Source organism: Trachemys scripta, chromosome 3, assembly GCF_013100865.1.
Source record: "Trachemys scripta elegans isolate TJP31775 chromosome 3, CAS_Tse_1.0, whole genome shotgun sequence".
NCBI lineage: Eukaryota > Metazoa > Chordata > Testudines > Emydidae > Trachemys > Trachemys scripta.
Window position 1 is genome coordinate 116,926,175 of NC_048300.1, and position 27,186 is coordinate 116,953,360.

At 42.1% G+C, this 27,186-nt stretch overlaps 1 protein-coding gene across 1 annotated transcript in view; it reads right to left on the reverse strand.

Annotated features, from left to right (window-relative positions):
• RFX6 (regulatory factor X6) overlaps nt 1-25,261 on the reverse strand; it is a 49,123-nt gene extending 23,862 nt beyond the window's left edge. Inside the window, exons 1-7 of the mRNA XM_034767002.1 lie at nt 25,042-25,261; nt 24,338-24,494; nt 22,322-22,445; nt 18,928-18,989; nt 9,859-9,936; nt 7,205-7,232; nt 3,323-3,430 (exon numbers count right to left, since the gene is read on the reverse strand). Of these exons, the coding sequence (XP_034622893.1) occupies nt 3,323-3,430; nt 7,205-7,232; nt 9,859-9,936; nt 18,928-18,989; nt 22,322-22,445; nt 24,338-24,494; nt 25,042-25,261 (777 nt within the window). The remainder of the gene's footprint in view (nt 1-3,322; nt 3,431-7,204; nt 7,233-9,858; nt 9,937-18,927; nt 18,990-22,321; nt 22,446-24,337; nt 24,495-25,041) is intronic.
• Between the last annotated feature and the right edge of the window lie 1,925 nt (nt 25,262-27,186).

Genomic DNA, 27,186 nt, shown 5'->3' on the forward strand with positions numbered 1-27,186 from the left:
GTTTAAGAATCTGAAGTGCCTTCCAAAATCTGAGAGGGATGAAGTGTGGAGCACGCTTTCAGAAGTCTTAGAAGAGCAACATTTTGATGCGAAAACTACAGAACTCGAACCACCAAAAAAGAAAATCAACCTTCTGCTGGTGGCATCTGACTCAGATGGTGGAAATGAACATGCGTTGGTCCACACTGCTTTGGATTGTTATTGAGCAGAACTCATCATCAGCATGGAAGCATGTCCTTTGGAACGGTGGTTGAAGCATGAAGAGACATGAATCTTTAGCGCATCTGGCATGTAAATATCTTGCGACGCCAGTTACAACACTGTCATGCAAACGCCTGTTGTCACTTTCAGGTGACATTGTAAACAAGAAGCGCACCGCATTATCTCCTGAAAATGTAACCAAAGTTGTTTGTCTGAGCGATTGGCTGAAGTAGGACCAAGTGGACTTGTAGACTCTAAAGTTTTACATTGTTTTATTTTTAATGCATTTATTTTTGTACATAATTCTACATTTGTAAGTTCAACTTTCATGATAAAGAGATTGCATTATAGTACTTATATTAGGTGAATTGAAATATACTGTTTCTTTTGTTTTTTACAGTGCAAATATTTGTAATAAAAAATAAATATAAAGTGAGCACTGTACACTTTGTATTTTGTGTTGTAATTGAAATCGATATATTTGAAAATGTAGAAAACATCCCACAATATTTAAATAAATGGTATTCTATTATTGTTTAACAGCGAGATTAATCGTGATTAATTTTTTCTATCACGTAATTAATCGTGATTAATTTTTTTAATTGCTTGACAGCCCTAGTTTCTGCACATTTTTGGTGTAGGAAAAAGAGGGGAATGTGCCAAGAGAAACAAAAATAAAAGATGTGTACAGATCACTGTGCGAAATGAACCTGCTGACTTTCACACAGCTACAATTGTAACTACAACTGTGTGGAAAATGGAGGATGAAAGGGAGAGTCAACAATGTATTCATGGAATTTTTTGTAGAAATTTATAATTTTGACAATTTTTCATCAAAAAAATCAAACTTTGAAAATTTCAACCCACTTTAGTTGTAACACCTAATGCCAGCTTCTACACCTTCAGAACCTCCACTCACTTAAGTTTCTTAGCATTTTAACTATCTATCTGTGTAGGTTTTTATAGCAGTTCCCATCACCATGGTATCTGAGGAGCTTCTGGGCATTTCCTTCACTTTAAAAACCTAGAAAGGGATCCTATTCTATCCTTTTCAGATACTATTTGAGCTCTGTTCTGGACCTGTAAACATTTTCATAGATCTCCAGCTGTCTTGGATGCAATATTTGTTTCCTCCTTGTCTCCAAGAGTCAGACTATGGTGCAGCAGTCAGCAAGATTCTGTCAATACAGCCAAAACAGTGCCCATGGCTTCAGCACAGGTTTTGATGTGGTTATTACCTGGCTAGCTCCATCTGCAGAGGCTGAACTAGGCTGTATTACAGCTCATTTTAACCACAACTGAGAGCCTGTCTACATAAGAAGTTTTCACTGGTTTAACTTAAATTGATTTAAACTCTCAATACCATGGATGGCGGGTATCATAGGCTGCAGGAGGTTGTGCCTACCCAAACAACCAGGCATAGCCCCACCCATGCTCTGCCCCCAGTCCCCCTCCTGCCTCTTGCTCTGCGAATCGGCTCTTCCCATGTGCTGTGGGGCTGGCGCTGGGGCCACGCCACCCGTGTTCCCAGCACTCCGGGGCTGGAGCTGCAGTGCCAGCTCTACCAGCGCTCCAGGGGCTGGGGACGTTCTGGGGCTGTGTGCGTGCACTAGCCTGGGGCGGGGGCCAGTGGTGGTGGGGGGTGGCTTTGGGCTCCAGTGGGGGGAGGGGTGTGGAAGGGGCAGGGCTGGGGGCTAGCCTCCCCAGGCCAGCAGTTCACATGATGCCCATGATCAATACAACTTCTCAACTGTAGCAAATATATTTTTCTTTAGCCAAAAAAGCAGCATGAGAGCTTCTGCTTTGTTGTTGCCCTGAAAGGCGTCAAAATGGGGCAGCAACAGCAGGTCAGAGGGAGCAGGCCAGTTGAGTATGCTAGGCATCCCCTGCTGCCCTCAGACACTGCTGTTACAGGAGTGGTCTATAAATGAGAGACATCTATCCATATGTAAATAGTTAGCTAATGGATTATATGCTAGTAGGTGGCTCTCAACAATATATAGCATAGGTCTTGGATTTTGTAGAGGACCAATGAAACTTGTTATGCACTGCAAATGGCTTCTTACATGTTGCTCTTCATAACAGAGGCACAAGGTCTTCCAAGGCCTCCACTCCTTTCACTCTTCCAGAACAAGTAGGCATGAGCCTACCAGCTCCTCCCATGAGGGGATGGCTCAGAAGGGGGATGGGCAGCACTGCAACAGCCGGTCAGTGGCCATTAGGGTCTCAGAGACCCCTAATCTTAGTACAGCAGCCACCAACTTGGCCAACACTGGGGGACTGAACCAGCAACTTTCAGAGTTTACAGCTTGCGCTAAAGATCTTAGCTCTGCAACTTAGGGTCCTTTTAACAGATTCAAATCCTACATGGATCAGACATATAACACATGTACTAACCCCTGGGCTATGTATGCAGAACTGTTTATTGGATGGTTAAAGTGCAAGTGGGAATGGGATAATATTGTGTATTGACTTGTAAAATTCACAATTTATAATGTACACTGTGTTGTTCCGTTACATACATCATCCATTCAGGAAACAGCAACAATACCATCGGACTTCTGTAACTGAGCCACACAGGACAAACTTCCCATGCTACAGTCAAATGTGCAATTCAAACAATATTGTGACCAAGAATTATTTGCTAGAAAATTCATGAATAATTTCAAATAATCAGCACACATGGCATTTTGTGATTTGTTCATAGACAGTTGATGAAGAGGGGAGGTGGGGAAAGGTAAATTTCACCTAATTATTTGTTGTGAATTATTTGCTCCAATCTAATCAGTAAAAATTGACTTTAAAATCCAAAGGCATTTGGAATGAATACAGCTCCCAACTATTTGTTTGTTTTGCCCTCCCCTTGTTACATACCATCAGTTTGTAAAATACTAGGTCAGTTAATAGGTAAATAATTCAACCACCTTTCCAATGGTGAGCCAGTTAATCGGCATTAGTAAAGGTTTGCCCCTTCTATAAATCAGTCAACTCTGTTTGATTGTGGACATTTCTGGCTCTTTCATGTCAATACTGTGATCCTCAAAGGCTGAGTGAGATATGGAGAAAAGTTTTCTGACAGTTTTTGGTCTGCAAGTCAAGAAAGAAGCATCTCCCATTTTACCTTTTCTTTAGAAATGCACCCTTGAAGCACAAGGTGTTGAGCACTGGGGAACTCTGGAAGGAGCGTTCCAGTTTTGGAACTAAGAGAATATTTCCTAGTGAAGCCACCCTGAAATGTGTAAAAATACAGTAAAATTAGAAATATGTAATACTGCCAACACCACCACCACCAATTAGTATTTAACTAATGTTATATCTCATGAGACTCTCAAAGATTCCAAAACTTTGGTTAAAGTCAGATAATTCTTCCAAAATTCCAAAGTCAGATAATTCTTTTCAAAACTTGGGTCACTGTTCAGTAAGATGCCTAACCTTAAACACCATCAAATTTTGCTTTCACAGTTGTACAAACCTGGAATCACTCCACTGACCTCATGGAATTCTACTGGTTTCAAAGAATTGACTCCTGATTTACAAGTGAAAGCAGACCATAATCTCTTGTGTTTAAATGGACATACATAAAACATACGCAAAGCTTTGTAAGACCAGGTGGTCTTATTGGGCCAAATTAATCTTTGGTGCAACTCCATTGACTTTAACTGAGTTATATCAGAGATTAATTAGAAACATTTTTTTCTGGAATGGACCCTTTAGAGAGTATGGGCCCAATCCAGTGCTTAATTTGTGCCATGGCTTGCCTGGGTGGAGCCCCAGCACCTCTAGGTTTGGCAGTTCATAGCCCTGGCACTTCTGGGCTTGCTGCATCAGTTATGAATGCAAAAAAATTGCACCTCTTTCATTACAAATTAAGCACTGTCCAAATCCTATTCCATTTAAATGAGTGGGAGTTTTCACAGTGAGACTCGAATTGCCTCCTGAAACATTTATGAGACTGTAAATACCAAGACCTTTTCTTGGTATTGGCTGGATAAGTGAAAGAGCAGCTCTGCTCCTTGCTCATTTCGGAGGTAAGCTCCCATTCATTTATAAAGGTTCCCAGATCAGTTTAACCTGCATACATGTGATTCCCATTCATTCACTCTCAGGAGCTGAACTAAGCTCTGTGCCTTGCCGCTTTCTCACATCTGAAGGAGTTCTCCTTCGGCCAAATGGCAGTGGCCTGTGGTTTTGGTTCAATCCCTGCTGAAGATAGTGGTGTCTGGAGGGGTGTGTAACCATAGTTCGTTACAAATGTACTGCAATACTATGAAACGATTCAAGAGCCCAGCACTGAAGTCCCTAGTTTTGCTTGACTGAGGTCTTCCGGACTGCGCGTAAGGGCAGGAAGTGAAGAATAAATTCATGATGGATATAGTACAGAGAGGCAAACACACTTAACCAAGTTGCAGTTTGGCCAGGATACTAAGGTCAATTCTTTCTTACCAAAAAAAAAGAAATGCTGGGAGATTGTTAACAAGCACAAGGGGTCGTGACGTCAGGCTTACATCTCCTTGGAGGATAGTATTCTGAGAACACCATGCCGCCAATTACCCTGCAGGGCCACTGGCTTCGTACTAACTCAGAAGGGAAAATGCCTCCCTTCTGGGCTATCACTACCACTTTCTTCAGTTCCTAGATGTTCCCTCTGGGCTCCCATTCAAGCAGTGACCTAACTGAATCTTGTAAGCCCTGGCAGGATCACAGCCAAAGGTAGCACAAGTGCTGGCTATACCTCGAGAGGAAAGCTTTCAGGGCTAGTACTGTGGCCCCGAATGCTGATGCTAGCCTTTCCCTTTCAGAGCGACGGCAGGTGCAGATGATGAAACAATGACAAGCCTGCATGTTCAAATACTGACTGTATGATAAAACATGACAAATCTACACTTCACTAGTTTGCTGACTTTATAATTCCCACAAAAACCCGGCTGCCTCAGCCCACTTCTCAGCAAAGACTGAACAGTAGCACCCTGTATAATGTGAAGTATGACATTACTAAGACTTCCTAAGCTTTACAACATATACCACAGTACACTTAGTGCTGCATTATGAAATACCGTGAGGAAAATGAAATGATAGTGGTCAAGATAAATGGACAGAGTACATTCTGCGATGCTCTCCTGGCTTATTGAATTGTGTTTGCTCACATAGGATTACATTTAGCCCTGGTCAGACTGCATGCACAAGTCCCCGTGTTCCCTCTCTGCCTCACTTAGTCCTCAGTGCACAGAGCCTTGTACGGGTCTTCTGCAATGAGAGGAATTTCACCTTTACGAATCCACTCATTCTGAATGGGTTCCCTCAGTCACTACTGGGTGGGATTCAGCCCAGGTACTGGGCCAGCACATTTAAACCCTGATTTGAGAATGTAAGTGGTACTTAAATTGGCCTTGTTCTAGCCCTCTGCATATGGGTGAGTTTCACGCTAGCATGAATTAGCAAGTTTAATGGGTGTACATAAACATAGTACAAAGAAATACAGACAAGTGTGTAATTCTGTGTCCACTGAAGCAGACATAAAGATTTCAACAATCTGAGTCAGTCTCAAATTAAATGAATTCAGAATACCAAGAACTGAAGCTAGGTGTTGTCCACCACTTATTTGCCCTGTTTTTTAATCTTTTGACTTACATTCTTACACTGATCTGTTTCATTTGAGGCTGTGCATTTGCATTTGGGATACATTAAATTCAGATTTGAATGAACACTTCAGACTTCCAGTCTTTATTTTGTCATTAAAAAAACAAAACAGAAAGCAAGGAATGACAGACATATGTTATTTGAACAGCACCGTGCCTGTCCCATCAACCTATTCAAACACAGATAAAGAGCTAAATGAAAGAAATGATAGAAGTTTAAATTCTGTATTGACTTAAACATTAGACAGTTAAAACACTGTTTTGAGTCAATATTTCTGCAGTTCTCCAATTGCCTATCAGCATCAAGATTTTTTTTTAAATTGATAACAGGAGCAATCTGGGTGCCTTTATTATGCAATTACCCATTAAATGTATTAAAAGCTTTGATTAAAAGAAATTAGTGCATAAAAGTTTTTTTTTAAAGAAAAAACATTTGCACCATTTCATTGTGCTAATGGATTTATATGACTGTATTCCACTTCTAGGTTTGATATTTTAACCCATTGCCACCTGCCCTTTCATTCTAATACCATCTGTTTCTAATGGCTATTTAACATTAAGATAATGACAGCAATATTATCAGCCTAATTAACCAAGCAGACTCTAATGGCACACTAACTGGTTTAGATAAAAGACTTTTCTGATATCTGCTCATACAGAAAAAATACTAAAAAATGTGATAAAACATACCAGAGGTAAACAATGTGCCTGGCACTCAATGTTCATCCAAGTTTCATTTAGACTGTACCTATAAGATTTTACAATCTTTTCAATGTTTCCATGTTGCTGGTTAGAGTGACATCTCATGCAATCTTTGTAAATCCTTTCTGCAAAAACTAATTGGACAAATTGCCTAGGGAGGTTGTAGAATCTCCATCATTGGAGATTTTTAAGAACAGATTAGACAAACACCTGCCAGGGATGGTCTAGTACTTAGTCCTGCCTCAGTACAGGGGACTGGACTAGATGACCTCTCGAGGTCCCTTCTAGTCCTATGATTCTATCATATTTTCAAGACAGTATATAGTTTAACGGAAGGAGAGTTGCAAAATTTTCACTAAATCCTGACTGGTCACATTCATTTTAGTTTGTTTTGAAACTTGACTGCATGGTCTCAGACACCCAGGGCTAGACTATACAACCCTTACATTGAGACCCCTTATTCACAAGTGTAATCCCATTGACTTCATTGGGATTACTCTTGGGAGCACATGCTTAGCAGCATGACTAAAGGTCGCACAATCTACCCTATAATGCACTGTTGCAATTTTCAAGCAAACTGCGGCTGGGGGGGACCACTCCCTATTCAATAGTACTATTATGAATAATGGGACTACAAGTAAGAGAAAACAGGGCACAGTGCTTACCTCATTCTTCAACTTGCTTCCAGAAAACCTTTGAAAACAAATAGATTGTATTAATACATCAAAATTGAGCATTGTGGTTATTTTAATTAAACAACAACAACAACTCCGCCCCCACACACTGCACTGGATGGAAAAATGATCATGGCGAGCCTGAAAAATAAACATGCCTGGACAATTAGCTCTATTCCTTACCTTCTACTGGTCTCCAAGCTCCTGAGAACATCATTAAAGCCATGGGAGACAGTCTTTTAAAAGTGAAGAATTTAGGGCAGTGACCAAACAGAAAAGTCTAAGGCCCAGATTCCATTCAGACTTCAAACCTGTGTCAGAACCTCACAAAAGGTTGTAAGTCAGGGAAGCATTTGGCCCCAAATCTAGAATATTTTAGAACTGCCCTAGCAGAGAATCAGAGTAATAAAAAATAAATGAAAGAAAAAAAGAGTTTAGACTTTCCCCTTTGAGAATAACGTTAACAGCATAAAATAGTGTTTGCTAGAAACTAGCTACTTTCCTAGAACTCAGAATGGTTTCAATCCAAGAGGGATGTATCTCTGATGGAAAAAAAATAATTAATAACTGTCAGGACTATGTAACAGTATAGACACCATTCTGTGTACTATGGGCCTGGTCCAATGGCCACAGAAGTCAATGAAAAGACTCCCATTGGCTTCATTGGGTGTTGAAGCAAACCCTAGGTGCAGCCACTAGAAAACTCAAGTTGAATTAGATCTACTACATTAGAGAAACCCGGGTGGCAAGGTTTTACAAGGATCTGCACAATGATGAAAACAAGTCAGCTGTGGTTTGTTTAATTAATAGAATTCCCCCTTATTTTAGCTGCAAGGCGGTAAGATTACAATGACAACATGAAGTTTTATAGTGACAGGGGAGGTATTGTGGTTTCAAGCCATTGAGATGTGCCGGGGACAGGGAGTGGAGCTGACATGGCCAGAGGTGACCCAAGGCCCGCACAGGCCAGACTCAGGGAAAATGGCTCAGGGGAGTGGCAGTGAGTGTCTTGGAAAGGGGAAATGTGTGTTCCTTCCAAACCTCATGTCTGATGCCAGATACCAGAAGACAAGTAGAGAGGGTGGGTAGGCAGAAGCACTCCACTGCCTACAGAGATAGAGCTAAGTGGCCTCACAGCTAGATGTATATTGTGGACAGAGCAACGAGGGGACACCACCAATTTAGCACATAACTTGGGCAGCTTTTGCTGGGTGTGTTCCTCCAAAGCCCCAGTCACAAGCTAAAGCTGCTCTTCCCACAGTGCTATTGGTAGGAGTGTGCTACGCTTCCTCCTTTGAACGACGGGGGTGGGAGGGGCAGATTTTTAAAGGTATTTAAGCACCTAAAGATGCAGAAAGGTGCTTAGTGAGGTTTTCAAAAGCACCAAGGCACTTTAGTCTCATACTGAAATCAATAGTTGTTAGACACCTGGTAGTGCCGGAAAATCCCACCAGGCACCTATCTGCACCGTTAGGCACCTAAACTCCTTTGAAAAGCTGGTCCTGGGTACGTTTGCATTAACTCCACTTTCTTTCACTCAGCAGCAATGGAGCTTGCAAGGCTACAGGCTTGAACCTAATGGTGCATGGCTCTGGCTGAGATACTGCCCAGCGCCATTAGTGATATGGCCCCCTTTGTACCTCTCACTCAATTAAATGAGCAATTTGTTCAAGATAATTCTGCATTACAAAATAACCTCATCTACAAATGTGCCAAAAACACCCCCGCAGCCCTTGATAAATACTGGATAAGGAAATGGCAGGTTCAGATTTATTATATCCAGCAACTGCTGGATCCCCCTTTCTTTAGATGACCAATGCCACCATTAGCCTCATGTTTTCTGTTGTGCCCTATTTCTTATGTCAGGGACTGTGGGCGATAACCTGAAGCTGCCAGCAGCTGAATTTTCTATATATGTCCATGAACTCATTTTCCCTTTTCCTTTAACACAATCCCAATCATGTCTGTATTTTCATCGACAATGAAAGCCTTCATTCAAGCCATATGTGAACTGAGACATTTGTTTTATGAACTATTAATCTTTGTTTGGTAAACCAACATGCAGCTATCATAATATATTGATCTTGCTAGCTGTCCCTTAAATAAATATAATTAGAGCTTCTGGTTTAGGTTTCAGCTTGATATTTGCCAGTAAAAGAACCAGTAAATATTAATCGACACTGAAACCCACCTTTCTGCCCACAGGTGCCAACTTCACACCATTCCCTGCCAGTTTTACAATGGTGAGCTGCATTGGGTGGCAAATGGAGAAGACTGCCACACAAATATGTGTAAGCAAAATGCTCTGAAAATTGAGCTTCACTATTCTAAATGTAGTGGGCTAGTGTAAATGGTGTAAATGGCGTAGCTCCCTTGACTTCAGCAGGGGTATGCTGAATTACATCAGCTGGAATCTGGCCCACTGTGTCCAAAAATTTAACCTTGGATTTTTGGGAGTAAATTACTTCCCCGAACCAGGGGCATTAAAAACATGAGAGAACAATATTACTGGTGCCTCTATACTATAGTGATAGGTGTCCTGTGACTACCTTACAGAGATAGATAAGATTAAACTTAGATCATTGCTGAACATCATTTCAAAATACAGTGGCAGAGATTTAGTCTCAGAAGTCATGTTACTGTACCTTGTCAACCCTTTTCCAGAATACACAGAGTGGTAATACGCACTGCTTTCTTTAATGCCGATTCCATAGTAATGATACCTGTGAAAAAGAAAAGGGCTACTTACGTTTGTGGAGGACACACATAAAGGTCTACAGGGAACTAAACTGGTACTTAATTCAACTTTTCCTTAGAATCTATTTTAATTAAAATTATTTGTCAGGTCACTGGGACAGATCCTGGTCCCACTGAAGGCAATGGGAATATTACCATTGTATTCAAGATTTGGCCCAAAGACCACAGCTAAACTACTTCCTTCACTTACCAGGATACACTCAAAACCCACTTAGACTTTCAACTGGTGCAGAATGCAACTCCCCACTTATTAAATGTTATGTCCTGCCATGTTATATCTCATCTCTGCTCTATAGTCAGCAGTGGCTTTCAGTTTGCTTCCCGGTGAAGGTTAAAGTGTCAGGTTTGATCCATCTATCTAGGTTTTTATATCATGCTCATCACTGTAGTATCTGAGTCCCTGGAAAGTTTGAAGTGGTTTATAATCAGCTTACCTTTCAGACTACTTCTTTCCAGATGTGATGCTGCAACATCTTCAATCAGATGAGGTGCTTGAAACAACTATCGTGCTTCTTGTCTACCCTGTGAGTCAGTTTTCAGCCTCCTGCCCATATCTAGAAATACTATCCCGGAATCCTCACATTGGCTGGATTCTCCTCTTAGGCCTTGCCCACCCACAGTGCATGCACTGATTCACTAGTTAAATCAGTGCAACTCCCCTCACGTGGACACTCTTGACATAATACACAATTGCACTGGTTTAAGTAAATTGGTTTAGAATCACAATTTTTAGTTAAACTGGTCAACTTTGTATGTAGACCAGGCCTAAATTGCATTGGCGTAACCCTCCAAACTCAGTGGAGTTACATCAGCTTAACGGAGGGGAAAATTTAGATTGACTCCCCTTTGTATATTTCAAGTATAAACAATAAAAGTAGTAATGTGTTTAAAAATGACTCATTAGTGTCACATTAGTATCATCATTTCCTCATCTATAAAAGCTAATAGCTTACATTTATATAGCACTGTTCATCCAGAAGGATCCCAAAGTTATAACCTGGTTTACAAACTCTCTATATTAACCCCTTCATCCCTGATGTTTTAAAAAATGTTCAGTAAGGAAGGAGATACCTAGAGGGAGGGACAATTAGATGGAGAAATTCTTAAGGGCCAGAGTTGGTGGGCAATAGCAAGATCCCTGATGGGCAGAAGAGGTGGAGTGGAGGGAGGAAGAAAAACCATCTCAGGGTGATTAGTCCCATCACATGGCACATTGATAACTAGACTGGACAAAACTCTAGTAAATGTATGAGACGAAACAATCATGCACTGGTGAGAAGTCTAGATGGTCTCACAGATGTCTAGATTCAATGGCCCTGATTGTTGGGAGGGAGGGTATAAAATGGGGTTGTGTCTTTTGATTCTCCAACATCCCTCTGCTCTGGTAGAATCTGGAGAGTCACTGGGTAAGCGGTGGTGAGAAAAGGTTGGAGCTGGAGGCCATACACCACTTTTCCCTATATATTATCTTGCCAGTCTTCCTGTAGCTTAGCTCAATCTGAAGGGGTTAGCTCAGTCTGAGACCACGTAGGCTCCTGGAAACTTCTACTTTACGTGTACTCAGAAGCCTAAGAGAGGTAATAGCACAGTGTTTCCATACCAGCATTACAGAATTTCATTTACCTGATACTCCCACCTTAGTAACAGGATCCCTATACATACACTTTTCAAAGTACTAAAATCACTTTTAAAGTAAGAAGTAAAAGCACCATAAAGTATCATATGAAGGAGAAGAGGAAGAGGACCATTTGCTTTGGAAGTGATCCAGCATTGTATTATTAGTCCTGGAAGGTGAAAGAGACCCTAATTTTATGGCATCACAGAGGTTTCAAAGGCAATTTTTTCAAGAAAAGGGTTGACCTTTCAGTCTGTGCTTCAGAGCTAGACCATCATTTCCCAGTGTAACAAAACAACTCAATGTAAGCCATATCATGGTGAAAACCATTGTTGAACCTGTTGCTACCATATAAGCCTCAATGTGTTGGTATAGATACAATTACTACTGAAATACTTGATCCCTGTGTTACTACAGATGATCCCAATCTACCAATGGACAGTATATCTATACCGAACTGCTGTGCTCTGCAACATAATTTGGGCCCTGATCTAGTATGATACTTAAGCACATGCTTATTTTAAGCACATGAGTAGTCCTGCTGACTTCAATGAGACTAAGCACATGCTTAAGTGTTTTGTAGAGGAGCTATCTCCACAAAGTAGTACTTTTTTGATGATGTCTCCAGGGCCGGCTCCAGGCACCAGCTTACCAAGCAGGTGCTTGGGGCGGCCACTTCGGAGAGGGGCAGCATGTCCAGCTATTCGGCGGCAATTCGGCCGACGGTCCCTCTCCCCTGCTCGGAGCGAAGGACCTTCCACTGAATTGCCGCCGCAGATCGCGATCACGGCTTTGTTTGTTTGTTTGTTTGGCTGTTTGGGGCGGCCAAAACCCTGGAGCCAGCCCTAGATGTCTCTGAATAAGTCGATAAGCATTCCCAACTCAGCACTGTTGCTCTTTTTAGCATAAAATTGTATTCTCACTGTTTGCTTTCCTGAGGGATGAGGAAGGCTAGGAGCAGTAAAAGATGAAGGTTTTATATTTTCAAAACTGACATGGGGATTTAGATACAACTCCCATGAAAGGCAATTTTGATTAGAGTTATGTGTCTAAATTATCTAGTTGGCTTTGCAAATCCCAACTGAAGTACTACTTCTGCTGATGGCCAGCTTTGCTATCAGCAGTCAAGGTTTTATAGCTAAGGAAATGTGATGCTAAATGGTCATTGCTAAACATATTACTGCTTTCATTGTTTACCTGAAATTTATGAGTAAAAGTAACTCCACCAAAACACCATGGTACCCATTGACCCTTGAGAAGGGCAAGATTTTGTCACCTACCTTATTACCATGTCCCTTGGTTCTTTGCCATGAGTATATTAGTTTGAGGATCGGTGACGTGACTAAGTACATGTGAGCAGCCCAATTTTAAAGATGCATTAACATAGCTCAGAACTATGTCCACCTGCTTGAATCATTCCATTATTTTGAATCATTCCATTCCATTAAAATCATATCAACAGGTGGTTTAGGCCCTAAATAACACCAGTCAGTGTCATAATGCTAAGAATCGTACCTCCATAGCATAAACTTCTGTAGCTGATCTCTCTTATGGATAGAAGTCATGAAACTTCTTTCAGCCATTGGATTCCATATATTCTATATTAAAGAGATGGGCCTGAACAAAACTTCTGGATCTGAACATTCCTGACATTCAGCAAAGTTCAGATGCAAATTTTTCATTCTGGGCTCATGGACATTTTTCTCCCATTGAATTGAAATTATTTTAGATGAGATTTAAGAGTTGGGAGTGTTTGATATGAAATGTGTGAGAATATGTTCTAAAAAATCAAACTTTTATCATTTAGCAATTAAATAACAAGAGTTGTACATTGGATTAGAGAAAATATTATACAGAGATATCACCCGTATTTAAAAAATGTTAAGTGCATTATAATATATGCATCATTGACTTGCTCATTTGCACTCTGTCACTAAAGCAACTTCTCAGATCTTATTCTAATATCCGAAATCTCTCAGCAACTTTAAACACTTGCCATTTTTTATTTTCAAACTAACCTCCTACAAAAATAGTCCTTCTTTCCCAACAAATGTGGAATTCTCATTCATTCTATAAAATATACAACTGCATAACTATATATTTACAACATTGTATATGATGTATTAGGAATAAAATAAGATCCATGACGGTGAAGGATTTATTTCTTGATTTTCTCAACAGAACTATAAAAAGAAACAGACTAAACTGCTTTCCTTTTTTATTTCATAGGTCTGCTGGAACATATGTTCCTGTGCAGCTAGTAGCCCTGATTTTAGCGTACACTGACACAAATGATGGCTGATAAGGAAATGATAGGATTAAGCTGTTCAGGGACTTGCAATAACTTGTTATCACGAGGCCAGCTGCCATATCAGTTTTATTAACCCACTAAATCATTCCTAATAAATAAGATAATAGTTTTCAGACATGATGGATAAAAGCTAAGATTTAACATCGATCAAAGTCTACAAAGAAATTAAAATGTAACTTGAGCTCAAACACAATCTCCTGTGTGTCTACTCTACACAGTATGTACATTTTCCTGAGTAGCTGTCACAGGTAATTCACAGATCATGGTGATTATTGTTTATTATTTCTATTCTGGGAGCAGCCACATCATGCTTGGCATTGTCCAAACACACAAGAGGACACAGTCCCTGCCCCAAAGTGCTTACAGACTATTATATACTAATCTGAGACAGTGTTTACAACCTTTTCTATAGTGGGTCTCTTCCCATCTAGCTGGGATCTAGCCAGGATCCCCACCCCTTCAGCAATATGGGAAATACGGGGTAGTCATGACGAGTGCTGACTGAAGCCTGCTCTGCAGTGAAACATGCTCTTTCATCTAAGCCAAAAAGTTTTGGTTTCAACAAAGATTTCATCAAAATGGGGTTTGAGATCCAGGAAAAGAAAGAAAGATTCTTACACTCTATAGGGCAGTTAGGGCACTGTCCTGGGATGTGAGTGAGACAGGTTAAAGGCTCTATGCTGCCTAAATCAGAGGGATCTGGGATGAAAAACTCTGCTTTCAATCAGTCAGAGCAGGGACTTGGACCTGGGTGCCCTACCTACCATGACACACACACACATCTCTGCCTCTCTGCCGCCACAATTCTATTGTCACAAAAATCTTCCAGTGCAAAATGAAAACAAATGTTGGGACCTCGAAAGCTGTGAGAAATGGAATAGTCATTCTCTGTCAGCTCTGGGTATGGCTGTGCTCAATCACTATCCTGACATATATGAGGTGAGAAGCACATTGTGAGATAATTTATTCATGGAAAGTGTGTGGGGGGGTCTTTGAAATAGTAGATTGTAAGCTCTCGGGGACAGGGACTGGCTTTTGGTTCTATATTTGTATAGCACTCAGCACAATGGCGCCCTGGTCCATGACTGGAGTTTCTAGATGCTACAGTAATACAATTAAAAATAACAAACAAGAATTTAAACCTTAGAACTGGAATAACTTCATTGCGTTACATTTTTTAAAAGAAAGAGTCTGAGTGCAAGGAAATGACTGTGTCCAATCAAAAGAACCCAGCTTTGCTCCCCACCAACATGTCTGTATTATAATGTGGTGCCCAGTAGTCCCTAACCTCACTCAAGCCCAGGTGGTGACCTGCTTACTTTCATTAGTGAGCAGTTAGGCTATGTCTACACTACAAGCGCTATAGCATTAATGGAAGGGTCCTACATTAATGGAAGGGTTTTTTCCCATCAGTGTTTTTTTTCCATCAGAGTAATCCACCTCTCTGAAAGGCGATAGTTAAGTTGATGGAAGAATTCATCCTCTGACCTAGCTGTCATCTGCAGTGGGGGTTAGGTCAACCTAACAATGGCACTCGGGGCATGAAATTTTTCACATCAATCTAGTTAATCCACCTCTCTGCGAGGTGTAGCTAGGTTAATGGAGAAATTCTTCCAATAACCTATCCAGGTCTAGAACGGGGGTTAGGTTGACTCAACTATGGTGCTCAGGGAGTGAAATTTTTCACAGCCCTGAGCAACGTAAGTAGGTCGATCTATTTTTTAAGTGTAGACCAGGTCTTAGTGTAAATGAAAATCAGGCCCATGATGTTTTCAGAACAAAAAACAGATAAAAAAAGAAGATCCCAATGGCAGATGTTTGAGCGAAACCTCTTGGCACCTTACCCATTCAAAGAAATTGTTCAAGAGCAGATAATCCATATGAAAACATCACTCATTAATACTGTCAAGGTCGGTGAGCCTGTGCAATCTGCTGAGTAAATGCTGGATGAGCTGTATTTCTGTACTAACATTGTACCATGTCGTAGAAAAGAGGTGTGGGCAGTGACACTCGTCTCTACACAATTAATGCTGGAGCTAGATCCCCATTTATAAATACATATTTTAAACACCCCCGTCAACTTCACAGAAATCAAACCACCTGACATTTCACAGATGTGTGATATTTACTTAAGGCAGAATTGCCTTTTTGAAGGTTTTGGGCAAAATATGACAGATCCAAAAAAATGAGGTGCAGTTTGGGGACTTTTTTCTAGTATTTTCTGGTTAAAATAGCAATAGAATGGATGAACCTAAGCTCCAGATTCACTGGGCTATGTCGGCCTTTAGAAGAACTTGACTAGTCTGGGGAATTTGTGAGCTAGTTAGTTATTTATGCATTCAATGCCAAGACCATAAAGTTTAGAAGTCTGTATGGGATCAGTTACAAACCAAAGTTCTGGGACAATACATCAGTCCACACTTACATTAGGATGCCTGTAGCCATGACTGAGCTACTACTACAATAAGAGATTTCACTAAAACAGACAATGCACGATCACCCTCCTCCCCCTTCCCCCACGCCCCTAGGACATTTAACCAACACAGGCTTCTTTCCAATAACAACTTTACTCCAAAAACCTCCTTTCAGCATTTAAAGGTGACCTGCAATGGGGAAAAAATGAATTTGTGTTTCATTTGTTATTTTTCTTTGTGATAGGTAAATAAAGCCTGAAAGGTTGTTGGGCTTCCTCCCTCAACTCTAACTTCTCCCCTCCCCCCGTCATTTTACAATAGAAATTTAGGTCTTGACTACCCTATTTTTTCTGGAAAACTCTATGGACCATTGGAAAACTGGTAGGATTATGACATGAGAGAAATGAGGCTAGTGTAGTAGAGTTGGTAGAGATGGGAAGTGATTTTTATTCAGACTATTTAAAACACTTTGGTTTGGTTTGTTTTTGTTAATGCTTATTTAACTTTAGTGCCTGAGAAACACTCAAGAGAGAAAAAATATGTTGTTATTAACTATTTGAAATTGAAATTCATCCCCACCTTTGATTAAACCCAAAGCTAAATTCCATATATGATATCTCCAGTGAGCGCTCCAAAAAGCCAGGGAACTGACTTGCCATTCCTGACATTTCTAAGTTAAAGTCTAAAGCAAAAAAATAAGCAACAGGGGAAAAAAACCTTTAAAAAACAACAAACCAAACATCCTTCAGGCCATATAGTATAAATAATTCAAGAAGAACACAACCTTATGTTTTCCTTTTGCAAATCACCTTTATTTCCTGTGCTTCGTTTCACAGGTTACTAAATAGGAAGGTAAGAATTTTTCACACAGAGTCTTTTCCCAAGAGTTTTTTTATCACTATTATTGTTATGGTTTTCCATCTTTGTTAATTTTTTCCTTGTTACTTGTCTCTGTTTTTCAGTCTTGCCTCAATAAAACATCAATTTATTGTGATCTCTTCTTTGAGTCAAGTCTATTTTCCTATACTCTGATTCAGGAAGGCCCTTAAACACATGCCTAACTTTAAGCATGAAAGTAATCCTGGAACTGTGCCTGTATTTGAAGGCATATGCATTCTTAAGCACTTGCTTGAATAAGGGCCTGAATAACTATGGACTAGTGCAGATAGATATATTCACAGAAACATGGATACCATTTATATCCCATAACGTTCCTCATAGCAACATGGGCATTCTTAGGAAAAATTTCTTCTGAAGCCAATAGAAATTCACAGATAAGAACTTGACTAAATTGAACTCAAGGTTGAGGACTGCTAACTTTTTTGAACAATGTCTTCTAAGAACAATAAAGTTTAACCAAACCCCCTCTCCTCAGAAAAGTGTCCCCCTCACTTTTGAAATCCCCAAAATTCTAATTTAAGTGTAAACTTTACAAAACCCAAATATTGGTAAGTATGGAAGTTAGTTTTTAAGATCACTCTAACAATCTTAAGTCTTCCCTGGTAGTACAGCCTCATAGACAGTCAGCTTTAAACAACACAGAATGTTGCATCATTAACTTCCCACTGTTGTACCGCCTATACTCTATGTGGATGCATGGATAATTGTGCCTTACTTTGAATGGAAGAGAGTTTATTGAAATACCTGATTCCTGGTTATTCACTGATTGGGCATCATGGAATTATTTAGACCACTCTGCATCTGTCCAATTTGCTTTTTCATCATGTATCAGTGTATCAGTTCACTACATAGCTCATTATGTCCTTAAGAACATACACAATCCATGGAAAGACCCACTTTTTACATTCTTGAACCAAAATCACATTGGGGAAACTCAGTCACACTTCCTCAAAGCTCTTGGGATATTCAAAAGGAAAAGGTGTTGTCATACCATGAGATTCACCATAATATTACACCTGCTCTGCCTAGGGCTAAAAATGTAAGTCCAGGATGAACACTGACATCATTTACACACTAGGCATCATACTTACTTATCATAGACACACATGTAAAAAACCAACATGCTGTGCTCCTGAAGCACAACAGTCCACACACCAGCTATACAAATCAACTGGTTGATTAGACTGAAGAAGTCTGCAGTTACAATTGTGAATTTCTCACAGTCCTTCTAAAACTGTCCTTAACAAAGGTCATTTGTATATTTTCTTCTAGGTTTAGCACTAGATGCCTGTCTCTAGTAGTTTCAGTTGAAGCTTTACTGTAATTTGGAAATGGGAGTGAAAAGCTGCCAGGTTTGGAAACCGGAATAATCAAAATCATAATTCAATGATGCAATTTTCCCAGCAAAAATGAGCAAGAATAACAAATATCTGACAAAAGTTTGGAAACACCACAAAAGATCCATGACATTATAAAGATAATGGAAAATCTGGGAAAAAGCAATTACATTTAAAAATCATGCATGCAATAATTTTTCTAAAATTCAGACTGTTTTTCAGTTCCATCTCTCTCACACACATACACACACCAAATGTCATAGGTAGCTCTACTAATTTGAATGCAGATTTTGTGGCTTAATGCATAAAATACAGACACAGAAGTATTGCATGTTGTACAGCCTATACTCTATGTGGATGCATGGATAATTGTGCCTTACTTTGAATGGCCTCTTGTCCCAAGCCGCCGTGTAGTAAGCAGGGGGAATTTCTGGCGAATGGTCTAATGAGAAAGTCAGGTATATTAGTTTCTCTCAAGGGCATGTTTCCTTTGTCAGCAGCTCTGAAAAGTTTGTCTTGAAAAAGCAAATGTTGAACAGTGGATAAATATTTACTCCTGAACATATTAAAAATAAAGAGTAGACTTGTAGTATAAGAGGAGACTGCAGAGACCAAAAACTGTTACGTTTGTGATTCATGAATAAGAACCGTTATTTCAATGCTATCAAGATCCTCAAACAATCAAACAAACTGCTTATGCTTTCTAAAGCCCAGGGTAGAGGTGACTTGAAAGATTAGGGGGTTTAATACCTAGGTCATCCCACTTTGTAACTCCAGATCTCCCCATAAGTGTGTACGTGCGCGCGCGCGCACACACACGATCTCCTTCCCAGTCTCTCTCTTAGGTGTCACCACAAAGCCTAGTTGTCTTCAGGAGAAACCCATTCAATGAGTTGCACTTAAGCTGCACTGGATCCTTTGCCCCAAGCCTCTAGGGAGGCCGTCAGGTGGAACGAAAGGACCAGTAGCAGGGATTCTACTCCGGCAGGTACTGTGTGGTGTGTCTGGGCTTTAGGAGAGAAAGGAAGGCACCAAGCCTATGTGGGCTGGAAGGTGTTTAGGCCCTGGGGAAGAAAGGTAGGTACCAGGTGTCTGCACTGGAAATGGAAAGAGGAGAGGCCCGACCAGGGAGCGCACCAGGGGACTGAAAGTACTTGAGAGTGCTTCTGGACTGGGGAGGAGAGAGGGAAGCAGCAGTTCTGGAGAGTGAGTCAAGGCTGTGTAGAGGGGATGACAGAATTGGGGACCATTGGAAATAGGGAAGGGGCAAATGGCTGCTTGTGATGGCTCCTCTCATTCTCCCGACCCTGGCCCCAAGCTGCAATACTGCAAAGGCTGGAGAAAGCCAGCTCAGGGAGAACTACCCACCTCAGTGCAGCAGCAGGTCAGAGCTCTAAAATCATGTCTGTCCCACCTGAGCAGTTCAGGGTGGGAGGAAACTGCTGGGGTGATCTAATAACACCCACATGAGAAATGACATCACACTGTGCTAAAAGGTTTCAGCAGATGGGGGTAGCTTTTAACACCCACTCCTAGCCCTACTGCACCTGCTGGGGCCTCGGGGTCAGATCTAGAGACTGACTCATGCCAGCAGCAGGACAGCTCTGTTGCCTGAGAAGAGGATGCAGTGGGTGCTCCTTTCCCTGGCAGGCCAGTTTTGCTGGCTGGTATATATGGGGGAGAATAGGGGGAGAAGAGATATGTCCTCACCCCCACCTACTCCCTTTCAGACAGATAGTGCCAAATGGGGGTGCTAACAGGGAGCAGGGCCTATGCTTCCCAATGGGATTGTGGCCAGGCTATGGGAGAGGGTTGTAATCTCTGCCTGAATAAAATACAGTGACAGAAGGATTTCCATTGACAGTAGGATAAAATGACTGAATGCTTTCCATCCCTCTGACAGGGTATCACAGATCCACAAGGTGTGCTATGCCACTCTCTGCAGGTGAATATTTGAATTTGGATAGAACCTAGGATCTCAAAGCACGTTGTGAACACTGATTGGTTTAGTTTTTCACTCAGTGGGAAGTAGTATTATTACAAATCTGAGGCACAGAAGGGTAAGTAATTTTTCTAAGCTTGCACAGAGAGTCAGAGACAAAGCTAGAAATAAGATTCAGGTGGCCTGGCTCCAATTCTCTTTCACTGATGACTCAAACACAATCACTCTGGATTCATCTTGATGCATACTATACAATACTAATGGAAACCTGACAAGATAGTGGTTAAAAAAAAAATGGTCCAAACAAAACTTCCATTAATCCTAAGTAAGAATGGCAGGATTTGGCCCTTAGATATTTTGTTTTGTAATGGATTGATTTTTCATCTTAAATGTGCAATCTGAAGGCTAAGACATACAAATCTCTCTCTCTCATACTTAAATGACCCCCCCATTGCTACAGTATCAGAGTGCCTCACAATTTTAATGTATTTATCCTCACAACTCCCCTGTGAAGGAGGGAAGTACTATTATCCCCATTTTATAGCTCAGGAATTGAGGCACAGAGGGACTAAGTGGCTTACCCAAGGTCACACAGGAAGTCTGTGGCAGAGCAGGGACTTAAACCCTGTCTCCCAAATCCTAGGCTAGTGCCCTAATCATCTTTCCTCACCAATAATTGTTTCAATGAGGCTTAAGGCAGTAGATGTACAAAGTCCTTTGATCCCATAAGACAAGGAAATAAAATTCACAATAAAAGTACTATTTAAGTGGAAAGTTGTTGTTTCCCCCAATAACATTGAAGTCATTTAATCAATGTGAGATGGGAACTCCTCAAATACATCCAATGCAGGTAACAAAATGTGAGGAGTGAACATTTTATGATCTGGAGTTGATTTCCATTACTTGTATTTCATTAGACGAATGCATTTTTGTAAGCAAACTGAGTGGATCAGTGGTGTTTTACAAAATTGATCTGTGATGCCTTCTTGGTTTTCTATTTCACTAACTGTATGGGATTTAATTTGGAAAGTCCATATCTCTGACTCTGATTAAATGATTTTAGGACTAATTGGGTGGGTGAGGTTGAAGGGGGGGTTTCAACAGTTTCCCTCTTAGAAACTCATTCTGCTCTTAACTCTTCTCCTACTAAACCTCACAGCATTTCTCTCTGTAATTGCACTAAAGGCTGCCAAGTATAAAGCCGTGTGTTCTATACCAGATCCACAGACTGCACCTTTTCTATGAAGAACCACATCCATCTCATTGCAAAGCAAAGGCCCAGAGAGAGAATGTCTCTTCCGGATTTCACAGTGCAAATCAAGAAGAATCTTAATTTCATCCCTTTGAAGTTGTTGTCTAAGGGTACATCTACACTACAGCGGGGAGTCGATTTAAGATACGCAAATTCAGCTACGTGAATAGCGTAGCTGAATTCGACGTATTGCAGCCGACTTACCCCGATGTGAGGATGGCGGCAAAATCGACTTCTGCGGCTTTTTGTCGGCGGCGCTTACTACCACCTCCGCTGGTGGAGTTAGAGCGCTGATTCGGGGATCGATTGTCGCGTCCTGACGGGACGCGATAAATCGATCCCCGAGAGGTCAATTTCTACCCGCCGATTCAGGCGGGTAGTATAGACCAGACCTAAGTCCCTGTTCAGAGGGAGCAATGTAGGTTTAGTTGGACCCAATTTAATTCAAAGACACAGGGGCTGTAGAAAGCATAAGGATTTGTTCATTTCTGAGAGTCATGATAATATGGGAGGAGTTAAACATGATTTGGTAGAAGAATTAGTCTAACAAACAATGGACAGTCAGACAGTTGCTCTTTACCTTCCCAAATGTTGCAGCACAGGCAGGTTCTAGCTTTTCTTTCCTGCAGAAGTCTAAATAATGTGCATAAAGGATGCACCTCGGTAAACAAACTCCTTCACACACGATGTAGTTTTCTTCCAGCCTAAAAGAATAACCAGAATGAAAAGCCACCCCTTATGTTTCCCCATTTCGTTTTCCCTCCATTCTTCTCCACTGCCCTTTCTGCAAAATGTACTGAGAGCTCTCACTGCAGCTTACTAGTCAGTAACTTACCGTACAGCACCTTCGGCAAAATGGAGGAGTTGAAAGGCTTATTCTGATCTGCTGTGCTTTATGTATGACAACGAGCACTGCAGCTTTCTTCTCCAGCAAGAAAGAAAATTAAATCACCACTGCAAAATGATGGGAGGAATTCCCCCTTGGTGTTACTCACTGAAATGCAATAGATTTACCCCGAAGGATCATTTTAACCCAATCACTCTTGATTGATCCAGAGCCTAAATCTAGATCCTGATTTCCTGCCTGTGCTAGTTCAATATGCAACTTCTATCCAAAAATCCAGCGTTAGGAGAAACTGGAAATGCTTATTTAGAGAGGGGCTGAACTGGAATTCAGGCACAACTTCATCTAGAGGAAGGTTATTTTTGTTTCCCAGACTCGTATTTGAACGGGTGTGAGCCTGCATCTCTTTAGTATCTTGCCACGTCATTTAAAAGTGACAGAGGCTAGCGGTGATGGATACCGAGGTGGTACTTCAAAGAAAGAAACGAAGCCTGGTCCTTTCATCTTGTACTAGGTGAATATGGCGTGTGGGGGTACCTGTGAGCTCGCAGTCTGGGAGCTATTTCACCCCTGGCCCATTTCTACTCTTCATATTGTCAGTACCATTCCCGCATAACAGCTTCCTCTTCGCTCAAATTACATACATGCATAAAAGGACTTTCTGTAGAAACCTCTATTAAATCGGTTTACATCTCACTCCCTAGGTTAAATTAGCCTTAGAAATCTGCGGTAGCAATGCAGTCCTGTGTTTACTTTATATGATTTTCATTAGAGGAAGTAATCTAGAGCTAAATCTGCACTTTGTAACAAAGATCTCGCTGACTTCAGTGGGAGATTTCCCTGACTTCAACAATGCTCCGAAGGGAATATTTCCCAAATAAGGGCTGTTACGTGGGTGTTCTCTTTAGCCAAATAAAATACAGTAACATCAGGATTCCCAATCTGGGAACAATGACCAGCTGCATTACAATTCAGTAAAACTACCAAAGGCATGACAATTAACCCCTCCTTTCACAAATGTATGTCTTAATTAATCACTCATCTTCGTGTTTTTCAAGGTTATCGGCTATTTATTTTTAGAGGGAGGGATAACAGTACCGTATTGAAATAAACTGGTGCTCGGCAGCTGTAAATCAGACGCTGGTTAATATTGAATTATTGGGTAACCAGAAGAGAATATTTCCGTTGGGATCTTTATACTTCCAATTGATTTCTATTTCGGAGGTTTGGATCTGACTGTATGTTCAGCTGCGATAAATCAGTAGCATTGAAAGTATTCGTGAATAGGTTTACACTTCCAGAGACAGGGTCCTAAAATGAGTCCCACCAAGTTTTACTGCAGTCTGCATTAAAGCTGATAAAAGCCACCTATATATTCCCTAGCAAATCTAGTTCAGATATCTTGTGAGCTGTTTTTAGATGGGTTTTTTTTCCAGAACAGCACCAGATTAAATGGCAAATCTTGTGAAAATGGGCTACAGAGACCAATTTCATTATTGGATAAACAAATACTTAAATTCCCTTTGTGGCCCGAAATCTTAATTGTTGATTCATTTTACCAATCTGCAGCAGTAGAAGCATTTTCTGCAAGTAGTAACGTAACTTCCTTTGGAAACGTTTTCCTTACACCGATTTTACCACCCTTATGCACTCAGACTTTGTAACTAATTATTAGCTTTCCCCTCAAGAAAGAAAGAAAGAAACTCCTTGTAGTCCGGGTGTGTTCTGTGTGTAGATGGGTAAGAGCCTTACCACTGAAGGGTGAGCTGGGTCTGTTTCTTTTTATCCTTCATAATCTGCGTGATGGTTTTCTTCGGAGACAGGTTTTTGTCGAAGGATTTTATTTTACTGTCATGAATATCTGTATCCTCCTCTTCCGAGGAAAGGGCTTCACTGTTAAAATGTATTTCTGAGTGTCGGGGGAAAAGAAAATAAACCCAAGTGCATCATTACATTTGTTTATCACATTTCCATTTTATAGAGTATTTCGATTTCCCTGCTTCAATCCTGAATTCCCTTCCTTGGATTTTATATCTCTGTGTGTACGTTGATCTAGATATCCGCACGCGGGTGTATTACATAGATATAACCTTTACTCTGAGATGAATTAGGTTAGGTAGAGAGATCTATCGAGTTCATCTAATTTATCGATACAATTGCCAACCACGAACGATATCTGTGTAATGTGGCCGGTTGTGTATGCCAGGGATGGTATAGCACAGGCACTACACTCCTGGCTTTGAGATGACACAGACAATCTCAGATCCAGGACTACACCTTTCTAGCTAAGACTCCTGGGGCGCAGGGAACCCGCCGTTCGCACCCCGCCCTATGGAGACACTGCAATAGACCCTCTGCCTGCAGGTGGGAGCGGAGAGCGGATAGATGGAGGCACGATCCGATGCTCTGCAGAGGACAGGTACACAGCAGTTCCCCTGCGGGTGCAGCGCTCTTACCTGACTTGATCCCAATGGGCAGCCCAGGCTCCAGGTCGCCCTGCTCTCGACTGTCCAGAGAACTGGCTTGCTGCAGCGCCGGGGCGCATAGTCCCTGGTCGGGATAGGAGAGCAAGGCCTTCCCCAGCAGGCCCGCATAGCAATCCTCCTGGAGCCCGGGGGACCCCTTCTGAGAGGGCTGCAGGAAGGAGTCGTCTTCTCCCTCCGGCGCCTTAGCCATGCTCTTCATTGGCACATCTCCCCAGCCGCGTCCATGCGAGCAGCAGCCCCCTCCGGGGGGCAGACGGGCGTCTCACGCCTTCAGCAGGGCTGGGGGCGCAGGGGGCACCGACAGGGACATCAGCCCCTGGGCCAGCCCTCCTCCTCCCCCTCCAAGCAGCCTGGTGCCCTGGAGGAGTCAGACTCTGGTTGCCACTCTTGCAGATCAGCCACCCCAGCCCCCAGCCACGAAGCAGAGTGACTGCCGCAGGAGAGGGATGTCGGGGGCAGTTTGGCTTAACCTATAGTCCCAGGAGGCTGCATGGCTCCTCCATCCCAATGAGATCGGCCCCCGTTCACAGCGCCTCGCGCGCGCCACACGCCCAGCTGCCTGCACGCCCTTTATGCTGGCCGGCAGCCCCAGGAGCGCTGCTCTGCCCCCATCCCTCCCTGCAGAGGGGCAGGTCCCAGCCAGGAGCCCCCTTCCGCGGGAGCCGCCGTGTGAACTACACGGGATCGGACGTCACTGACGGGACTGAACGCGGTTTAGTTCTAGCCCCGGGGGAGTGAGTGGGGGGACCCGGCGGAGAGCAGAGCTGGAGCAGGGTTAATGGTTAACCCCGCAGAACAATTATTTCTGATTGTGCTTCTAGTCCGCCTTTCATATCTCCAACGGGGGGGCTGTGGTCCCCGCAGCACCCAGGGGCTCGAGAAGAAGCAGCAGTGCCCACGGTCACTCAGGTGGAGGCAAAGAAACTTACAACCAGGCTGGCAAGAGAGTGGCACTGGCGCGCAGCCACGTCAGGGCAGCCTGCCAAGGTGTCCAGGGTCAGATCCTTCCTCCCAGAGGACCAACTGATGCGGGGCTCTGCATCTGACTGAACAGGGCCAGGGATCAGGGAAAGAAAACACACACACACACACACACACATACCATTCCCTAAAGGTCGGGCTCTGACCCCACCCGACTTTTACCGTCGCATTGATTGTGGGTCTTTAAAATGACTTGCATTTGCATTGCTTTTTAAGGGAGAGCATAGAGCTGGGTGGGAATTTTGTGTCGGGAGGGTTTTCCATGGGGAAATGCCAACTGGCTGCAAGCAAGGGAAACGTTCTGGAGAAATGTGTTGATTTCAACAACGTTTCATTTGGGGAGAAGGCGGTGGGAAGGGCCGGGCCTGGAAGCATTCTGACACAATCAAACGTTCCATTTGGCTGGTTTGGGAACTCAGTGTTTCCATTTTTCATTTCAAAATGACTTTTCGTTTTGAGGTTTCTTTTATTTTAAATTATAATTTAAAAAAAATCAAATTGTCAAAATCGGAATGAAATATTTTGATTTTATTGAAATGAAACATTTCCATCCATCCAAGATTATTTCATTAATTTATTGATGAGAATTTCGTTTCACGGGAAATTTCTGATTTTTTTGTGTTCAGGTTCCATTTCAGAATAGGACAAATGTTGAAATCATGGAATTTCCTGTGCAATGGGAAATCCAGTTCCTGCCCACCTCTGGAGAGCAGCACTCTTACAGGAATGCAAACTTAACATGAGCTGAGCACTAGATAGTTTCCTAGCTCTGGGCTGATGTGCCAGAAAGGGAAGAGGGACAAAGAATTTTGCTTTGCCTAGGCCTTGTTCCTGCACAAGGTAAAACTTTGGTCATCATACTTCTGGTGTACCAGGGCTAAGGGACTCTAGCATTAACAGTGGTAAGGACAAGGAAGGGGAAGTGTGAGGGCAAAGCCAGGGCCCCATCCCTTCACTGGCACCAGCTTGCAGTGCACTGGGTATGTGATTCATGAAGCAGCTGCTCCAGTGCGCATTCTCCCATCTCCATTACTTTGCACCTCATGGCATCATTCATGCCTGTGCCAAGTGGCAGAACACTACCATTCTAACTTCAGTGGTTTCTACTCACTCTGCACAGGATCAGATGACACA